The sequence below is a fragment of the Salvelinus sp. IW2-2015 genome, linkage group LG1 (genome assembly GCF_002910315.2).
Source record: "Salvelinus sp. IW2-2015 linkage group LG1, ASM291031v2, whole genome shotgun sequence".
NCBI classification, from domain to species: Eukaryota; Metazoa; Chordata; class Actinopteri; order Salmoniformes; family Salmonidae; genus Salvelinus; species Salvelinus sp. IW2-2015.
In genome coordinates, this window is record NC_036838.1 from 9299072 (window position 1) to 9319644 (window position 20573).

Consider the following 20573-nt stretch of genomic DNA (forward strand, 5'->3'; position numbering starts at 1 on the left):
ACACACACACACACACACACACACACACACACACACACACACACACACACACACACACTGACGTCTACCCACATCTACAATATCCTACTTATAATAAAACAAACTCTGCAGGGATTTTACTATAACAAGCATCCTAACGCACTGACCGACATCGGACGTCCATGGATGTTGAAAAGTAGTTTACATTTGGTCAGTCGACCCTGGCCTTGATGTTTAACGTCCGCAGACGGACTGGACCAAATCTGAACCTATATTTCACAAGTTTGGATAGCACAGCACAGTGGAGTATAACTACACATTTCAGTACCCAAAGAATATGCCGCTTTTACACAGGACAATTCATGTGATACTGTTGCAGTTTGCCCACACACTAGTCGCCGTTCAACTCCATCGTAAATCGTTGAGTTTAGTCGGCTAAATAGAGTACGGCACAATGTAGCACTGTACAGAAAAATGTATTATAATACTGTATATAGGTGGGTTAATCCATTAGTCTTTTCTGTAGTATTTGTCTTAGTCATGTAATTAAATATTTTTTTTACATTCATAATCTCCACCAAGAAAATGACCATGTATGGCCATAGTAAGCTCCCACTCATCTCTGCGCCCACCCCCCCTCCAGCTGTTTTGTCCCTTGTATGTGCAGTGACGGGGCAGGGGATTCTCATATAAATGTTTTGGCCACAGATGGGTATCCATCTCACAGCTGGGCCCCTGCGTTAAATGAAGGGAACGGTTCACCAAGGATTTTAAAGTCTCATCGTCCTCCGATACAATCTCATGCCGTGCTCTCTGTGATGACAGGACAGAAGAGAACAGCTGCAATGCAAACCTGTCCTAGGTCTGGTCTCTTCTATCGAATCAATTCCAATGAATGTTTTTCTGCGATATTCCAAATGTTTGTATCGCATGAAGTTATTTTGTATGACCTTTTTTTTTATGAGCGTTTGTCTGCTTGTTCTCATGTTGTCTTTTTGGTCTCCTTCGCCGCAAGGCAGGCGACAAGCTTATTTTGGACAGGATTTGGGCAAGAATGAAACCTCTCTTCGCCTTTTCCTCTCTGTTTACACACACACCGAGCCCCTCCCCCCGCCACACCAACAAAGTTGAGAGAACACTTCTTCCTCTGACAAGCAGTTTCAACTCGCAATTTGCATTTGAGGTTCGGTCCAACGGAATCCGTCAAATGGAGACTGAAACACATTTTACTGTAATACATGAAGTTAACCTTTCTAACGATACCTTTTTGTATGTCTCAACTCCTCAAATTGCGCGCAGAGCAGACGCTACTAAAACAGGAGTATCAGTGAACATTGATTCTGGAAAACGAATGCTCAGTTTGTCGCACAGCATTGCGGTACCATGTACCTCTATCAGCATTTTAGCTATAGACTGTTATGCTAGCTGTGTGGTCTTTTTTCATTTTAATAAATGTGCCATAAGCATTCAGACATAATTGGCAACTCGTTTTCATTCAGAAATAAGGTAGGCCACTTGATTTTTAACATCTTTAACATCTGAACAAAGTGGACAGGCTAACATGCTGTTCAAACAGTTGGGAGACAGACAGAAGGGTCTGTTCACAACAATTCAACTGTTCTGCCTTGTTAGCGAACAAATAGATTTAAGTTAGCTAAACTTGTATTCTTAACATTAACTGGCTACTCACTAGCATGTTCTTTTGCATGAGAGATTGAGACCTGTGTTAATTTTCTGTATGTTAATACCTGCTACAGGAAGTTAGTCATTATTGGTGAATGTACATTATGCATTGTTCTGGTAAAATGTTTGAACAAAAAGGGCATTTTCATAGACTTAAGTCAGATCAGCTATTATTGCAAAAAAAAAGCAGGTGAAACTAGTTAGAGAAATTATATTATTATTTAGCCTAATTTCACACGCTGTGAATTCATTAGATTATTGCTGACTGTTTGAAATGCGATGTATTTGACCTTTTAATTGTACAACAATGCTTATTTAGAGAACATAGACAAAATATCTTGTGAATTGCCCATGATTTTGAAAAAAATCGGGATGTCGTAAAAATCGGGATGTCTCGTATCTTCGTAAATGGTAATGGGATAGATCAAAATTAGCTCGGCTCCAAGTGCTGCCATAACGTTGAAAATATTCCCTACGTGACATCGTCTGCGGAACTCAATTTCTGCATCAAAATTTTATTGGCGGATGCTCAATATTTTTGTAATTTTTTTATTTAACCTTTATTTAACCAGGTAGGCAAATTGAGAACACGTTCTCATTTACAATTGCGACCTGGCCAAGATAAAGCAAATATTCATATTTTAAAATGAGTTCCACGTCCTACATGACAGACTGGTTGAGGAACGTGAGTCGTGGAGGAGTCTCCCAGAAACCAAATCACTGGTACCCTGCACCTCTGCATCGTGGCCCTTATGAGAGTGGATTTACCATCTCCCCTTTTGCCTGTTGTCTCAATCTGGACTGTGTTATTAAATGGAGGGTGACTTGCTCCTACTGCACCGTCCCAATGGACTGCAGTCCCCAACTGGTTCATCTCAGTATCTGCGGGCATTTTCAGAGCGGGCACCTGTTTATCCATGTCCAGCTTGACGCTGTCCCTCAACGTGGGAGCAGCTGCACAAACATCCAACTTCCTGCTGTCCCGGACCCTCTGATTGGCCTCGTGAACGCCTACCTACTCCCTTCGACTGCAACGCCCCTTAAATGGCTGTTTGTCTGAGGGGTCCAGGCCCAGTGATACCGCAGGCCCAACTGCCTTGCCCGACTATTAGGCCGTTCCGGACTATTAAGTTACCCCGGGGAAATCAGCAGCTGAATGTGATGTGCTTTAATATGTTGCCTTCTTGCCAGCCACGGAGCTTGATGTCTTAAATGGCTTTTCGCATGCTCCCGTGGCGTTTGTCTCAAGTGGATGAGATGAGGACACCGGGAGATTCAGTTTCCACTTGTGTATTTGCATAACGATGCTCCTCAGCCTTGTGGACCGCGGGTGTGGTGAAACATACCTCAGTAAAAGTTATGGCAAGCGTACGTACAATGCTGTTGTCATTTATGGACACCCCTTATGGTAGGTCATATTTCACAGGGCGGTTTTGTTTTATGGCTCAATTTAATGCTTGGCTCCTTTTAGTGGACAGGTGGTCCAAATCAACTCGACACAATTGTTAAATATGAGTCTGCTCGCATCCATGGAGTCATCCTAACGCCTGATATATAGCACCAAAATAGGTCCGTCTGAAGTTACAACGGAGGAAGCCCACAATATATGGTGACATTCTCATTTTTATTCTACAGTTTGCCGTTGTGGTCTCTCCCAGTCTTCTTCACATTCCACAGCGTTCTGTATCTTTTGGAATTAAACCCGAAAATATTTCCGTGCCCATCTTTCCTGCCTACAGTCAGTAGCGCTTGGTGGGAGGTCCCTGCATCTGCAACGAAGCCTTGTAGGCATCTTCAAATGGAACCAGTCACAGACCCAGTATCTTTACACCAAAGGGTCATTGACCGCTGTGCATCAAAGCCCTCCTTTGTGAGAGCGAGGGAGAAACCACAGGAGTTTTTTTTGGCACTAACAGAGCCAAGTAGAGTACCACTATACGAGCTGGAAGAGAAAGACCAGTGCCCTAAAGCTCCGGGTGCATGACCTATACCGAATGAAAGAGTTTACAACTCGACCGATCCAACGCATGTAACATCATAACAATTGATGCCTCAACTTATTTGCTTCCTGGTTTGGTGCACGATTTGCTTCTTTAGGTTCACATGAATATTGATTTTAGCTCCGTCTTGGGAGGTAGGTTATGTTTGTCGAGCAGATTCCAGTTGTGATGTAATGTACAGCGTTTTTATGCAGCAACAGGTTCCATTTGTGGTTCATGTTTCAGCCAATCAGGTTTGCTTACACTCGGTTAGTGTAGTTCCACTGCTCCAGCAACCATGAATGCCACCTTTGTCACTTTAAATTCCTGCCCTGGACTCAAGGAAGACGTTTGGGAATGTACCAGTGCCAGGCATTTCTGCAGAGGCTAGGGTCCTCACCTAGACACTGATTTTGTAGACGCTTTTAAATGTGCAAGACCCTTGTCATTCCTGATATCTCAGAGAATCTCATGATTTTGAAATTCAATATAAAATAAAGCCTACTGGACTCCAATGGCCCATCATGATGCTCTGGTAAATGTACCATCTCTGGTCAAACAATTCTTTACATGAAACAAGTGTTCAAGGCATCATCCTCACGACCTAGTTTAGCTACACTCTGCACAATTGATGCCATGCAACATGGCGAGTCGCTACATGTCTGTTGATTTAATGTCTTTGGCGAGTAAATTTCCCCAGAGTCCACCCAGTAGAGGCGACAAACAGACTGACGCTCGCTGGAGGCCACACGAACATTCACCCTGTTTATTTTCCTGTGGGAAAAGTGCAGGAAAGATGTACACATACAACCCCTGAACTGTCCACTGCATATTCATGCGAGGAAAGAAAACACATTTTCCAGATTTAGGCCAACACCCAACTGTGGGGGGGGCTTGCAGGAAATGTTAGGGTTCTCTGTGGCTGCTAGTTCACCACTGCTTATGATAAAAGTAGGCGTCACCATTCTTTTGTTTTCTGAGAGGAACGTCTGATTGAATCAATCAAGCAAATGTAAGAAGGGCTTCATAAATACATCAGCTGATGTCACAGTGCTGTACAGAAACCCAGCCTAAAACCCCAAACGGCAAGCAATGCAGATGTAGGAGCACGGTGGCTAGGAAATACTCAAGCTATGAGGGGTGGCCAGTCCTCTTCTGGAGATTATAACAGAACATGGCCAAGATGTTCATAGATGACCAGCAGGGTCAAATAATAATAATCACAGTGGTTGTCGAGGGTGCAACAGGTCAGCACCTCAGGAGTAAATGTCAGTTGGCTTTTCATAGCCGATCATTCAGAGTATCTCTACCGCTCCTGCTGTCTCTAGAGAGTTGAAAACAGCAGGTCTGGGACAGGGAGCACATAGAGTTCAATCTTTAAATAGAAGAGGTCATTTATTGAATAGCCTAGATTTAGGTTTGTTTATCAATTGCAATGGTTCTTGACTGACACCAATAGGCTCTGTTTTTATACTTGTTGTGACTTGTAGTTTTGAATAATGGCGGTGTGAGTAGACAGAATAGCTATAGCCTACATTGCAGAAATGACTCCCTATTCTCTTGTCCGTTCAGTTCTTCTAGGTCTTGGTACCCTCTTAATCAAGAGTATTCTCTGAGAGGATCCTGTCTCCATAGCAGCAACAGGCACAGATAATGGCTTGTCCTGTCCCTCTGGCTGCGCTAAGTTTGGAATGTGTCCTTCCCTGTAGAGGAGAGAGCTAGTCTCTGTGTGTGTGTGTGTGTGTGTGTGTATATATTTTATTTATTAGTGGACCACAGGACGTGTACTAGCTAGTACAGAGCCAAAGAGACGAGTCCTGGGGGCATTGTTATTGGGCACCAAGGGCTACTCTCCTTCCTGTATTCTCAATTAGACTCTCACTAGGTACTTCTAATGATAGAACCACTCTCGGAAACAGTGAGAACAGCAGTGTGTAATTTGACTGGAGTTGTGTAGCTAGCGAGGCTTTGAGCTTTTAATTTTGGATGGAAAGAGGGGGGAGCGTGATAGCCCACCAGAACAAAGAGGTCATTGGACAGGTCATCATTGTAAATAAACATTTTCTCTTAATTGACTTAACCTATTTTTTTTTTTTAATGAATACAGGTAACTAAAATGCATGGATGTTCAGACACTTTTACTCGGTCGCACATTTGCTGGGTAACCCAGGAGTCCCATCCGTCCAAGGCTGAGGAGGAGTATGAATGAATACCTCATCCTCTTGAAGCCGGGCAGATGCCACTCCGCATTCCATCCCCTTCGCCGGTATGCACTCTCGACCTGCGGCGTGTTGACATTGTGTCCCGTGTGTATTAGAACGAGACCGAACCAGGTGCGGCCGCGTTGGGCGCAGTTGAACTGTTTAGGTTCCAACTGTCCAGGATACATTCTTGTTTAGTTGTTGTTCTTTCAACCAGTCTCTTGATTCCACACACGTATGTCACCATCGCACCACATTTTATTGTCGATAGACTTATGAAACGGGAACATAATATGAATATAACTATGATGAATTCAGTACTCAAACACAGATATAGTATCAGTCATAGCCAGTTATTGACCCCCCCCCCCCCACCCCTTTGTAAAACACAGCAACCTGTACACCAACAGAGGCCAAATTCCAAAGTAAGGTGGTATGCATTCCATGGTGGAGTGGGGGGGGTCAACTGAGTGATGGCACAGTGCCCGCCTACCTGCGACAATATGAGGGAAAACACTGATATCAGCTCAGTTGATGAGTGCCAGTCATTCATCCCCTTTTCTCATTATAAGTGTAGCCTACTTGTGCCATTTCKCCCCCCCCCCCCCCRRCCTCRCCKCGGGAAAGCCGAGGCTTTATTTCCCACTCCCAGTGCAGACCGGTCCGCTCCCAGCGTGGGCCTTCGCTCGGCCTGGGCCCCAGTAACCAGTCACTGGAGCGAGACGGCAGTCTGTCTCGGTCTCAGGCAGTCGTCTGTCTGGATGAATGGGCGGCTCTGAGTTCCAGACAGGCCCTGCCAATCACCGAGGATCAGTGGCACTCTATTCAACGTCTGGGACAGAGAGAGAGAAACGCATCCGTCATTAAAATTCATACTTAGTATTACTAGCATTTGTTCATTTGAAGGTGCACACTTATTATTCTAGTAATTTGGCTTGAGCTGCTTGTGTAACTAGAATTTTCAGGTCACATCTCCCATTGACATCAATTAATGAGTTGCGCGAAAGTCTGATTTGCAATGCGCTCAATTTGGGATCTAGACATTTGAATGTCTCTTCAACAAGCCGAAAGGACAACCTAGTATTGTTTTAATGGAATGAATGGCTGTGTCCTGTAGGGTGTTCTAATGGCTTATACTGCACCCTTAAAGGGATAGTTCACTTTTGTGAAGGTTTTGCTTATTTACAGCTCACCTAGGGTGTTGTTGTATCATCCAAACCACTTTGAAGTTCATTGGCCGGGTGTTTAGCAACATCCCAAATCTCCTGGCCAGTATTTTTTTGTGCATTTAGCAATGCTAGTGGAAACGGATGGTCTTGCAGGAGACGTGGTTATTATTTGGGATGAGAGTACATACCTGGCATGTCACTCAGCAAGGGGAGGGAGGCCAAGGAGTTAGGAACCATGTCCAGAGAAGCTGGGGCCCATGGTCTGTCTGTTTGTCTGCAGCACACCTGGGTGTCTGTCTTTCTGTCTGCAGCACACCTGGGTGTCTGTTTCTCTGTCTGTCTGTCTGCAGCACACTTGGGTGTCTGTCTCTCTACTCCCAGCTGCCAGTGGACAAAAGAGCCAAGGGCATAGAGGGGAGAAGGTGGAAGGGGAAAAAGCATTGTCCTCTTTCCTTTTTTTATGATCTCTGAGTTGATGTGCGGATGGCTGAAAGTAGTCTTTGACTTGATCTTTTCAAGGAAGAAAAATAAGATGAATTTGTATGTGCATCAAATGCAGGGTTTGTGAACAGAATAATTTTTGGTTTAGCGTAACACGTAAGAGCATAACAACTAATTCCTCTCTCTTTCTCTTTTCATCTTCCAGTTCTCACCCTTCACGCCGCCTCCTTCCACTTCACCAAGGAGCCCAAGTCCCAGGATGCCTTGCACGGCCGGAGCGCCATGTTACGCTGCGAGGTCAGCGACACGGAGGGCGTGAGTTACAGCTGGCTGCAAAACGGCGACGCGGTGAATGACACGGAGCGCCGCTTTCGGGAGGGCGGCAACCTCAAGTTCACCTATGTGGACCGGGTGCAGGATGCCGGGACCTTCCTGTGCCTGGCCAGCAACAATGCCACGGGAGGAGAAGAGCGCTCCATGGAGGCGTCCTTCAACATCAAATGTGAGTTTACTTAAATACTACTTCATTTTACTTCATTATTTCTCATCAATGTAAGCCCTTCCCTTAAATCAGTGTTTTGAGATCTCATAACCAAAATACTGTAAGAAGAGGTGCAGTTGTTAAATTCATACACATATATATTATAGGTCGACCGATTAATCGGAATGGCCGATTTAATTAGGGCCGATTTCAAGTTTTCATAACAATCGGAAATCGGTATTTTTGGACGCCAATTTTGCCGATATAAATAATAATAATTACACCTTTATTTAACTAGGCAAGTCAGTTAAAATGACCTAAGGCTTGTATTTCTGTGTGTTATTATGTTATAATTAAGTCTATGATTTGATAGAGCAGTCTGACTGAGCGATGGTAGGCACCAGCAGGCTCGTAAGCATTCATTCAAACAGCACTTTCGTGCGTTTTGCCAGCAGCTCTGCTGTTTATGACTTCAAGCCTATCAACTCCCGAGATTAGGCTGGTGTAACCGATGTGAAATGGCTAGTTAGTTAGCGGGGTGCGCGCTAATAGCGTTTCAAACGTCACTCTCTCTGAGACTTGGAGTAGTTGTTCCCCTTGCTCTGCATGGGTAACGCTGCTTCGAGGGTGGCTGTTGTCGATGTGTTCCTGGTTCGAGCCCAGGTAGCGGCGAGGAGAGGGATGGAAGCTATACTATTACACTGGCAATACTAAAGTGCCTATAAGAACATCCAATAGTCAAAGGTATATGAAATACGAATCGTATAGAGAGAAATAGTCCAATAATTCCTATAATAACAACTACAATGTCTTACCTGGGAATATTGAAGACTCATGTTAAAAGGAACCACCAGCTTTCATATGTTCTCATGTTCTGAGCAAGGAACTTAAACGTTAGCTTTCTTACATGGCACATATTGCACTTTTACTTTCTTCTCCAACACTTAGTTTTTGCATTATTTAAACCAAATTGAACATGTTTCATTATTTATTTGCGGCTAAATTGATTTTATTGATGTATTAAGTTAAAATAAGTGTTCATTCAGTATTGTTGTAATTGTCATTATTACAAATACATTTTAAAAAATTGTCTGATTTTAATCGGTATCGGCTTTTTTTGGTCCTCCAATAATCGGTATCGGCGTTAAAATCATAATCGGTCGACCTCTAATATATATTGATATGACTCAAACTAGCACTCAAACTAAGCATGAGGTGGCAGTGTAATAGCAAATGATAGGCCATAATTATTTTACTGCAATAATTTTGCCAAATGCATTGAATTGGCTGCACAGCAATTAACACCATATTAGACCCTATGAGGACCTACCTGTTTTGAATATTGACAGTTGCCTTTGCAGCCATAGATTCAAACGTATTGAGTTTTATTCTTCCATATGCAAACTCAATATGTATGTCCTCCCATGTGTGTCTCTACAACCATCAAACGCATCTCTTGAAGCGCCAAGAAAACACCGCCTCATACTTATAAAGACTCTTACGAGAGCCAGCCAGTGCTTTCCTTTTCTAACTCTTATTTCCGCCGGACCAAAAAACAAAATCACGCCGGCGTCTGGAGGTTATTTTGAGTGTGGGGCGGACAAAGCGGTCATTTATGTCCTCTACCAAGATGGACCGCTTGTGAAGTTGCAGCGTCCGGCTGGTCTGGCTGGCTGTGTCACAAAACAAGGAAGGTCAGCTGAAAGGAAAGGGGACGTTTTGGTAGCTGGGCATTAAGTTAGCCGGCCGGGTGTGAATGGCTGGTTTGTTTGCGTAAATGGACAGCAAGAGGAGGTTTGACACCTTTAAAAAAAAAAAAACACGCCTTTTTATTAACCCTCGTGTGTTCGCTCTCTACCTTCTGTCTTTTTTTTTAACACTCACTCAACCTACCTACCTCTGTCTATATACCTTCCATTGCTCTTACTACTCTCTACTCCTTTCTGCCCTAACTATTTCTTTTTTCTCTTCCCCCCCATCTGTCACACAGGGCTAGAGAGTGGTGGGGTGACCCTGAAGGATCCTGCATCAGAGCAGGACATCGAGAGCTCTGCGCCTGTGACGTTCAGGTGCAACATCGATGGACACCCACGGTGAGAAACACAACCACGGCCTTAAGGTGTCCGCATGCTCCCCTGACGAAACTGTTTGGAAGAGTTCATGCATATTAAAATAGAGTACTTGTCGCTTTCAAATGTCTTCAAGCGAACATCTTTTAAGAGAGTATGCGAGCTTACTCGTTCAGCTAGCCGAACTGAAGCATTCTGACGCCTTGGGGCCTCAAAGCGTTCAACAGTCTCTCCACTTATTCTTATGTGCCAACTCACTCATGCATATTAAGTTGTCATGTCTTCCTCCCCCAGACCAACATGCCACTGGTACAGAGACGGCGTGCGCCTGCCGGAGAAGAGCCATCAGATCAACAACAAGGAGCGAACTCTGACCCTGCCCAGTGCCAGCCCAGACAACAATGGCCTCTACTATTGCTGTGCCAAAAATCCAGCTGGGCACGTGTGCAGCAATGTCAACTTCACCCTCAATATCATAGGTGTGTATATGGACAAAGATTCAATAAATAAGAGGTGAAGAGGGATGGCAGTTTTCCCCCATAGTTTAATTGCAAAGCAACACCTTTCTGCCTGCGGCTATGGAACCCTGACCTGTTCACCGGACGTGCTACCTGTCCCAGACCTGCTGTTTTCAATTCTCTAGAGACAGCAGGAGCGGTAGAGATATACTCTCAATGATCGGCTATGAAAAGCCAACTGACATTTACTCCTGAGGTTCTGACTTGTTGCACCCTCGACAACTACTGTGATTATTATTATTTGACCATGCTGGTCATTTTATGAACATTTGAACATCTTGGCCATGTTCTGTTATAATCTCCACCTGGCACAGCCAGAAGAGGACTGGCTACCCCTCATAGCCTGGTTCCTCTCTAGGTTTCTTCCTAGGTTTTGGCCTTTCTAGGGAGTTTTTCCTAGCCACCGTGCTTCTACACCTGCATTGCTTGCTGTTTGGGGTTTTAGGCTGGGTTTCTGTACAGCACTTTGAGATATCAGCTGATGTAAGAAGGGCTTTATAAATAAATTTGAACACCCAGCCCCACCGGCATCAACATTGTGACTAGAAGCCAGAGCTGAAGAGAGCCCTTTGACCTGTCTCTTTCCTTTCCTATGTACTCTTTCTCAGTTTCTTCATACCACACACTCACACCCTTACCCTCTGTATAGATAAAAGTTTCCCTCGTCCCGTGGTGGTTCCTGAGGACCTGGTGGTGATGAGGAACGAGGAGGCCCTCCTTAACTGCCTGTTCACTGCCGAGCCCCCTCCCACCCAAGAGTGGTACCATCAGGACGAGCTCATCACCAACAAGTCCCGGTAAGACTGGATTTTGTGTGTGTGTGTGTGTGTGTGTATATCTATCTACATACACTACTGTTCAAAAGTTTGGGGTCACATAGAAATGTCCTTGTTTTTGAAAGAAAAGCAAAAAAAACAATTGTCCATTAAAATAACATCAAATTGATCAGAAATACAGTGTAGACATTGTTAACGTTGTAGCTGGAAACCGCTTATTTTTTATTTAATTTTTTAATGGAATATCTACATAGGCGTACAGAGGCCCATTATCAGCAACCATCACTCCTGTGTTCCAATGGCACGTTGTGTTAGCTAATCCAAGTTTATCATTTTAAAAGGCTAATTCATCATTAGAAAGCCCTTTTGCAATTGTTAGCACAGCTGGAAACTGTTGTTCTGATTTTAAAGAAGCAATAAAACTGGCCTTCTTTAGACTAGTTGAGTATCTGGAGCATCAGCATTTGTGGGTTCGATTACAGGCTCAAAATGGCCAGAAACAAAGAACTTTCATCTGAATCTCATCAGTCTATTCTTGTTCTGAGAAATCAAGGCTATTCCATGTGAGAAATGGCCAAGAAACTGAAGATCTCGTACAACGCTGTGTACTACTCCCTTCACAGAACAGCGCAAACTGACTCTAACCAGAATAGAAAGAGGAGTGGGAGGCCTCGGGTCACAACCGAGGAAGAGGACAAGTACATTAGTGTCTAGGTAGAGAAACAGACGCCCCCATAAGTCTTCAACTGGCAGCTTCATTAAATAGTACCCGCAAAACACCAGTCTCAACGTCAACAGTGAAGAGGCGACTCCGGGATGCTGGCCTTCTAGTCAGAGTTTCTCTGTCCAGTGTCTGTGTTCTTTTGCCCATCTTCATCTTTTCCTTTTATTGGACAGTCTGAGATATGGCTTTTTCTTTGCAACTCTGCCTACTTGCTATATAGTAATATATATATATATACTATTATATATATATATTATGTACCAGTCAATTGGACACACCTACTCATTTTATTTAACCAGGAAATTCTTATTTACAATGACAGCCTACCAAAAGGCCTCCTGTGGGACGGAGGCTGGGATTAATAATAATCTAAGACAAAACACACAAGAAATCACACACAAAAACATCACAAGAGACAACACTACATAAAGACCTAAGACAACATTCCAAGGTTTTTCTTTATATTTACTATTTTCTACTTTGTAGAATAACAGTGAAGACATCAAACTATGAAATACACACATGGAATCATGTAGTAACCAAAAAAGTGTTAAACAAATTAGATTTTTAGTATCTTCAAAGTAGCCACCCATTGCCTTGATGACAGCTTTGCACACTCTTGGCGTTCTCTCAACCGGCTTCATGAGGTTATCACCTGGAATAATTTCAATTAAAAGGTGTGCCTTGTTAATTTGTGGGATTTCTTTCCTTAATGCGTTTGAGCCAATCAGTGGTGTTGTGAGAAGGTAGGGGTGTATACAGAAGATAGCTCTATTTGGGAAAAGATCCAAGTCCATATTATGGCAAGAACAGCTCAAATAAGCAAAGAGAAACAACAGTCCATCATTACTTTAAGACATGAAGGTCAGTCAATCCAGAACATTTAAGAACCTTGAAAGTTTCTTCAAGTGCAGTCGCAAAAACCATCAAGCGCTATGATGAAGCTGGCTCTCATGAGGACCCGCACAGGAAAGGAAGACTCAGTTACCTCTGCTGCAGTTCATTAGTTACCAGCCTCAGAAATTGCAGCCCAAATTAATGCTTCAGAGTTCAAGTAAAGGACACATCTCAACATCAACTGTTCAGAAGAGACTTCGTCAATCAGGACTTCATGGTCGAATTGCTGCGAGGAAACCACGACTAAAGGACACCAATAAGAAGTGATTTGCCCTCTGCGTCGAATTACCAAAACACGAGCAATGGACATTAGACTGGAGGAAATCTGACCTTTGGTCTGAGTCCAAATTTGAGATTTTTGGTTTCAACCGCCGTGTCTTTGTGAGACGCAGAGTAGGTGAGCGGATGATTTCCGCATGTGTGGATTCCCACCGTGAAGCATGGAGGAGGAGGTGGTGTGCTTTGCTGGGGGAATACTGTCAGTGATTTATTAAGAATTCAAGGCACACTTAACAAGCATTGCTACCACAGCATTCTGCAGCGATACGCCATCCCATCTGGTTTGGGCTCAGTGGGACTATCATGTGTTTTTCAACAGGACAATGACCCAACACACCTCCAGGCTGTGTAAGGGTTATTTGACCAATGACAGTGATGAGTGCTGCATCAGATGACCTGGCCTCCACAATCACCCGACCTCAACCCAATTGGGATGGTTTGGGATGAGTTGGACCGCAGAGTGAGGGGAAAAGCAGACAACAAGTGCTTTGAAGAATCTCAAATATAAAATATATTTTAACATTTAACATTTGTTTTCTGGTTACTACATGATTCCATATGTTTTATTTCAAAGTTTTGATGTCTTCACTATTAATTTACAATGTAGAAAATAGTAAAAATAAAGGAAAACCCTTGAATTAGTAGGTGTGTCCAAACTTTTGACTGGCACTACATACATATAGTTGAAGTCGGAAGTTTACGTACACTTAGAATCATAAAACACGGGACGAGATGTTAAAACTGTCCATTGTGCCAATAGATGGTATGCACTCACATGAGATTTGCCGTGATGTTGACAGAGTGGCATGGGAGGTTTATTTCTTAGACTGGGTTAAGATGTCAATTTTGGGACACATCCTCAGTAGTGTGCCTTCGAATCAGTGGGTGTTTCGGCCTTTAATCACTAAACACCCTCATCAAAGGTGGCCAGCTAAAGGGTGATCAAGCCTTAGCTTGTGTCCCATGCCCAATTAAGATTTCCCACGGGACTATGCAAGGCAGTGGCGTCCTCTTCCCTGAGCCAGCCCTACAGCTGACCGCATACCTTGGAGTCATTAACTCGTTTTTCAACCAGTCCACACATTTCTTGTTAACAAACTATAGTTTTGGCAAGTCGGTTAGGACATCTACTTTGTGCATGACAAGTAAATTTTTCAACAATTGTTTACAGACAGATTATTTAACTTATAATTCACCTTATCACAATTCCAGTGGGTCAGAAGTTTACATACACTAAGTTGACTGTGCCTTTAAACAGCTTGGGAAACTCCAGAAAATGATTTCATGGCTTTAGAAGCTTCTGATAGGCTAATTGACATAATTTGAGTCAATTGGAGGTGTACCTGTGGATGTATTCCAAGGCCTACCTTCAAACTCAGTGCCTCGTTGCTTGACATCATGGGAAAATCTAAAGAAATCAGCCAAGACCTCAGAAAAATAATTGTAGACCTCCACAAGTCTGGTTCATCCTTGGGAGCAATTTCCAAACGCCTGAAGGTACAACGTTCATCTATACAAACAGTAGTATGCAAGTATAAACACCATGAGACCACGCAGCCGTCATACCGCTCAGGAAGGAGACGCGTTCTGTCTCCTAGAGATGAATGTGCGAAAAGTGTAACTCAATCCCAGAACAACAGCAAAGGACATTGTGAAGATGCTGGAGGAAACGGGTACAAAAGTATCTATATCCACAGTAAAACGAGTCCTATATCGACATAACCTGAAAGGCCGCTCAGCAAGGAAGAAGCCACTGCTCCAAAACCACCATAAAAGCCAGACTACGGTTTGCAACTGCACATAGAGACAAAGATGGTACTTTTTGGAGAAATGTCCTCCGGTCTGATGAAACAAAAATAGAACTGTTTGGCCATAATGACCATCGTTATGTTTGGAGGAAAAAGGGGGAGGCTTGCAAGCCGAAGAACACCATCCCAACCGTGAAGCACGGTTGTGGGGATGCTTTGCTGCAGGAGGGACTGGTACACTTCACAAAATAGATGGCATCATGAGGTAGGAAAATTATGTGGATATATTGAAGCAACATTACATTTACATTTAAGTCATTTAGCTGACGCTCTTATCCAGAGCGACTTACAAATTGGAAAGTTCATACATATTCATCCTGGTCCCCCCGTGGGGAATGAACCCACAACCCTGGCGTTGCAAGCGCCATGCTCTACCAACTGAGCCACACGGGACCACGTGTCTCAAGACATCAGTCAGGAAGTTAAAGCTTGGTCGCAAATGGGTCTTCCAAATGGACAATGACCTCAAGCATACTTCCAAAGTTGCGGCAAAATGGCTTAAGGACAACAAAGTCAAGGTAGTGGAGTGGCCATCACAAAGCCCTGACCTCAATCCTATAGAAAATGTGTGGGCAGAACTGAAAAAGCATGTGCGAGCAAGGAGGCCTACAAACCTGAGTCAGTTACACCAGCTCTCAACTTATTGTGGGAAGCTTGTGGAAGGCTACCCAAAACGTTTGACCCAAGTTAAACAATTTAAAGGCAATGCTACCAAATACTAATTGAGTGTATGTAAACTTCTGACCCACTGGGAATGTGAAAGCTGAAATAAATAATTCTCTCTATTATTCTGACATTTCGCATTATTAAAATAAAGTGGTGATCCTAACTGACCTAAGACGGGGAATGTTTACTAGGATTAAATGTCAGGAATTGTGAAACTGAGTGGAAATGTACTTGGCTAAGGTGTATGTAATCGCTCTCACACTCTCACACCCTGTTCCTGGAGAGCTACCCTCCTGAAAGTTTTCGCTCCAACCCCAGTAGTAACTAACCTGACTCAGTTTATCAACCAGCTAATTATTAGAATCAGGTGCGCTAGATTAGAGTTTTTTATATATATATTATATAAATATAAATTGACCCTGCTGTGCAAATCCAGCTAAAGATGCAGATTAGCGAGAGATAAAAATGTATAAATGGCATTATACTGTGACATGGTTCAGTGAGTTAGACGTGTATATAATTACACACACCAGATGCGTGAAGACTAAGTACCGTCTACTAGATGTGAAGTACGGTTTCCGCTATATACATCCACTCTACGGCTGTGTGTGCGCATACAGATGTGTGCATGTTGTTTATGAATGTTTTGGAAGCATGTCGACATTCAGGTTAATTCTGCAGTCCGCTAAATTTTTATTGTTTATTAGTATCTCTTCCAAGAGTCCTTTTTTTTTTTTAATGTAAAAATACACAGAAAATGTCAAACAAACAAGTCCTCTTTCCTGAGTTGGCCAACTTTCCAGAAAATATTCATTGTTTTTTTGTTTTGACGCTTCTTTCTCTTCCTCCCTAGGTTGGTGATGTTGAACAATGGCTCCCTACTCATAACCCAGGTGAAGCCCAGAAACACTGGGCTCTACAAATGTGTAGCCAAATGGTCCCGCGGACTCCCTGTCACTCTGGAGGCCACCGTGAACCTAGCAGGTAAGGGAGTGCGCACACAGACATGCACCGTTTTGACACACTGTCTCAAGACAGATGTTTGAATCCTTCACTTTGTGTCTAACTCACTTAACCCTGTCAGAGTATAATGCCATTTATTCATTTTTTCCCTCGCTAATCTGCACTATTTTTAACTGGATTTGCACGGCATGGTCAACTGTTCCACTCTGCAGTTGAGTGGTATACTGCATTGCCTTCATGAATAGAACACAAGATATTCGTTTTGCAGTCTAAATTCATGGTTTTTGTTTTCTGTTACTGATGTCATGATGGACTATCACTTCAAATACTTCCTCCCACCCCTTACAGAGATCGAGGAGATGGGCCCCAGCCAGACCCGGGTCTTCTCGGCCAACTCCCTGGAGAGGATGTCCTGCCGCCCCCCTCGCGGCCACCCGGAGCCCGATGTGTGGTGGGAGCGGGGCGGGGAACGCGTCCCCTCAGAGGGCAGGGTATACCAGGACGGACTGGAGCTGGTCTTCAGCCCCACCCAGGGGGAAGACTCTGGACTGTATACCTGCGTGGGCCAGAACAAGGCCGGTACCAGGAGACAGGAGCTGACCGTCACCGTGGCCAGTGAGTATAGACCTCAAGACCCTAAAGGCTTTTCATACTACTGAGCCCAGCCAAGCTGGTCTGGTTACACATCCACAATTATCTCTGGAACTTTGATGAAAAGCACAATGTGAAATGAAAATATCGGAGCGAGCACAGTTTGGACCAGGTCAGCAAGGTGGTGTGAAAAGGGTATTTGTGGTCAAAATGGATGAAAATGGTCTAAAATCGAAGGAAGTAGTATGTAAACTTGTCCGATAAAAAAAAATATATATAAATAATAATAAAAAAACTAAGTTCCATTGTGTAACATTTTACTACAGTGTGCCCTAATGAACACGACTCAGGTGTTTCACTGCTGAGGCGGAAGTTGGACAAAACTCTGAAGGATTGTGTCATTCGTTGTGACCTGCACCTGCTGAAATGTATTGGGTGTAGACACTACTTTTAAGAGATGCTAAATGTGTGTATCCCCTAGCCCCTCCGGAATGGGTGACGAAGCCAGAGGACAGCCAACTGGAGGAGGGCCTCCCTGGGTACCTGCATTGCCACACCCGCGCCACGCCCCAGCCCGAGGTTACCTGGTACCGCAACTTCATCCCCCTCACCGCCGAGGTCAGTCCTGTGGTCCGAACTGTGTGTCCTGATCATTCTGAAAAGAAGTGGGAATATACACTAAGAACTACTACACACCGAGTGTACAAAACATTCGGACCACCTGCTCTTTCCATGACACAGTTAAATCCAGGTGAAAGCTATGATCCTGTATTGATGTCGCTTGTTAAATTGACTTAAGTCGGTGTAGATGAAGGGGAAGAGACGGGTTAAATAAGTACTTTCAAGCCTCGAGACGTAGATTGTGTGTGCGTTCCATTCAGAGGGTAAATGGGTAAGGCAAAATATTTAAAAGGACATGCAGCCAACTTGACACAACTGTGGGGAATCACAGGAGTCGACATGGGCCAGCGCCCCCGTGGAACGCTTCCGACACCTTGTAGTCAACGCCCCGATGAATTGAGGCTGTTCTGAGGGAAACGGAGGTGCAGCTCAATATGTTATGTTTTGTGCACTGCGTGTATATCCTTATATTTACATACGGTTCTGGATATTGCTAATGTGATATTCTCTTGCGGTGTCAAGTTCATTTAAGAATCATCAACGATAATCCATGTAATGAAATGCATTTCTCAAATATTCCCCTGCCGGTGCATTTACATTCACTTTTTACTGTGCTGCAATACAGATTAACTTTATAATGCCCAGAACTATAAATATGCATAAAGGTGCAATCTGTAACTTTCATTTCTATGAAACCTATTGTTAACCCATTGTTGTCTTTTGACTGTAGGACATTCGCTTTAAGCTGTACCCCAACGGGACCCTGAGGATCAACAGCGTGGAGGTGTATGATAACCACTTGTACATGTGTCGGAGCCAGACGGAGGCCGGGAGGGTGGAGGGCCGGGCCAGGGTCTTCGTTCTTGGTGAGTGTGTGTGTGCGCGCACATGCGTAGGTGTGACTTTGTAAGAGAAGAGAGACAGCATGCAAGTGTGTGGTTAGTGCCGTAATGTGTGTATGTGTGAGAGTGTATGCATGTGAGCGAGAGAAAGAACTTTGTGTGTGGGAGTGCCATGTTTTATATATGTGTGTATCAGGGTTTCCGTTGGCTGGTAATTGCCGGCTTTTGGCCTATTTTCAAATAAATGAAATGCCGGTAAATAAAATTGGAGTCGGCCAAAGTGCCTGGGGCTGCCCCGCTGAGAGAGGAGCCTTGGCTTAGGCTACTGTTGATTACCAAGATTTGGGCCTTTTTCATTGAAGTAAAACGAAAGTTAGAAGGCATGGCTCCAGACTGCAACCATTTAGTCGCATATTGCGGACCTTTGACTTGGCTGTACGAGTTTAAAACATCTATTGGTCGCATTGGTCACATTCATTTACCTCACTCCAAACAGTAAAGTGCATTATCCTCATGATTCCTGTAATGAAAGTGTCTGCTTTCCTGCCCCTGTACTGGTTTCGCTGGAGCCTGCTGCTGTGTCGAGCGGGCCACTCTTTCCATTCCCGGGGGGAAAATATGCTCCAGGAGAATGAAGTGTTCTGATTGTATAACATTTTAAAAACACAGCTATCCTGTTGTCACAGGTGGAGAGGGGATGTTCTCAGCTTTCTGTAGATATACTTTTTATTTCTCCACTTTCAATTTTGAGTTCAATAGCAACTATTTTACAAATAAGATATTTGATATGGCTGTGTGATACGGAGCGCACGAGCTGCGCATTGGCCATTGTGAGTGCATATGCCTCATTGGGCAGTAGGCTACAACTGCAACGTTTTTTGGGGACATTAAATGTACTGTTGGATTTGATACATGGCTACTAGCATGTGTTTTCAGTTTCCACTTACTCAGGTGGTGAATTGTCCCAAAATAAATTAGTCTGATATTAGATTACATAAAGATGCAGGCAAAGTCATCTCTTTTGAACCCCCAAAAAATTATAAAATATTAACAGTAAAATATAATAGTATAATTTTTCTACCCAAAATGCATGACAATCACTGGAGTATGGTTGGACATAAATATTTTGAATCACATGAAAAGATTAAACAAATTATTACTTCAATACCATCTCAGTAGTCTAATACACGTTTTAATAAAGCACTGAATTACTTTATAAGATGATAGGCCTACAATTATTTTTATATTGCATGATGCTGTGAACATTTTTGGTGTGACCAAATCATGGGTTGGTCCCACCAACTGAAAAAACTTATTGGCACAAGTGCCACCAGGGGAAAATGTTAGTCTGGATCCCTTCTAATATTGTAGTGGACAAAGATGAGATTAATGTTGGCATGGCCAAATGCAGGCTGCAACTTGATATCCAGGTAGGATGCAATTTTGAAATATGTATTTATTGTAGGCTTATTTATTAATCTAAACCAGTTCTTTAAATATGCAAAATGTGTTTTGTTTCATTCTGTTGAGACATTTTTGTTGGCTAAATTAAATTTTGATCTGTCTTTTTTTAATGGTGTGCTCTGTATTTAGTTTTAAGTAGGCCTGTTGTAAAATAAATATAAATATCATTAGCCTATTGCTTGCGTTTGTTGGGTACGGTAGGCATTAGCCTGCCTTGGTAATTGCTGCAATATAGCCTGTTCAAAACTTTCTGGACAAGTGTTTTGTTTCATTCTGTTGAGCCATTTTCTTTTACTTTTGATATTACCCTAACAAAGTTTAGAAGTTTTTGTAAAGGTTTGGTGTTGTGTAGCCTATTATACTGCAGGCCTATAATATGAAGGTAGTGTGCACCGGCGCTCCAACTGACTTCGACATATGAG

General features: G+C 43.4%; 1 protein-coding gene across 1 annotated transcript in view; it reads left to right on the forward strand.

Moving 5' to 3' along the window:
• LOC111960643 (inactive tyrosine-protein kinase 7-like) overlaps positions 1-20573 on the forward strand; it is a 40370-nt gene that overhangs the window by 7485 nt on the left and 12312 nt on the right. The window contains exons 2-9 of the mRNA XM_023982751.3: positions 7658-7954; positions 9924-10026; positions 10297-10481; positions 11170-11317; positions 16524-16654; positions 16982-17248; positions 17706-17842; positions 18576-18711. Coding sequence (XP_023838519.1) covers positions 7658-7954; positions 9924-10026; positions 10297-10481; positions 11170-11317; positions 16524-16654; positions 16982-17248; positions 17706-17842; positions 18576-18711 — 1404 coding nt within the window. The remainder of the gene's footprint in view (positions 1-7657; positions 7955-9923; positions 10027-10296; positions 10482-11169; positions 11318-16523; positions 16655-16981; positions 17249-17705; positions 17843-18575; positions 18712-20573) is intronic.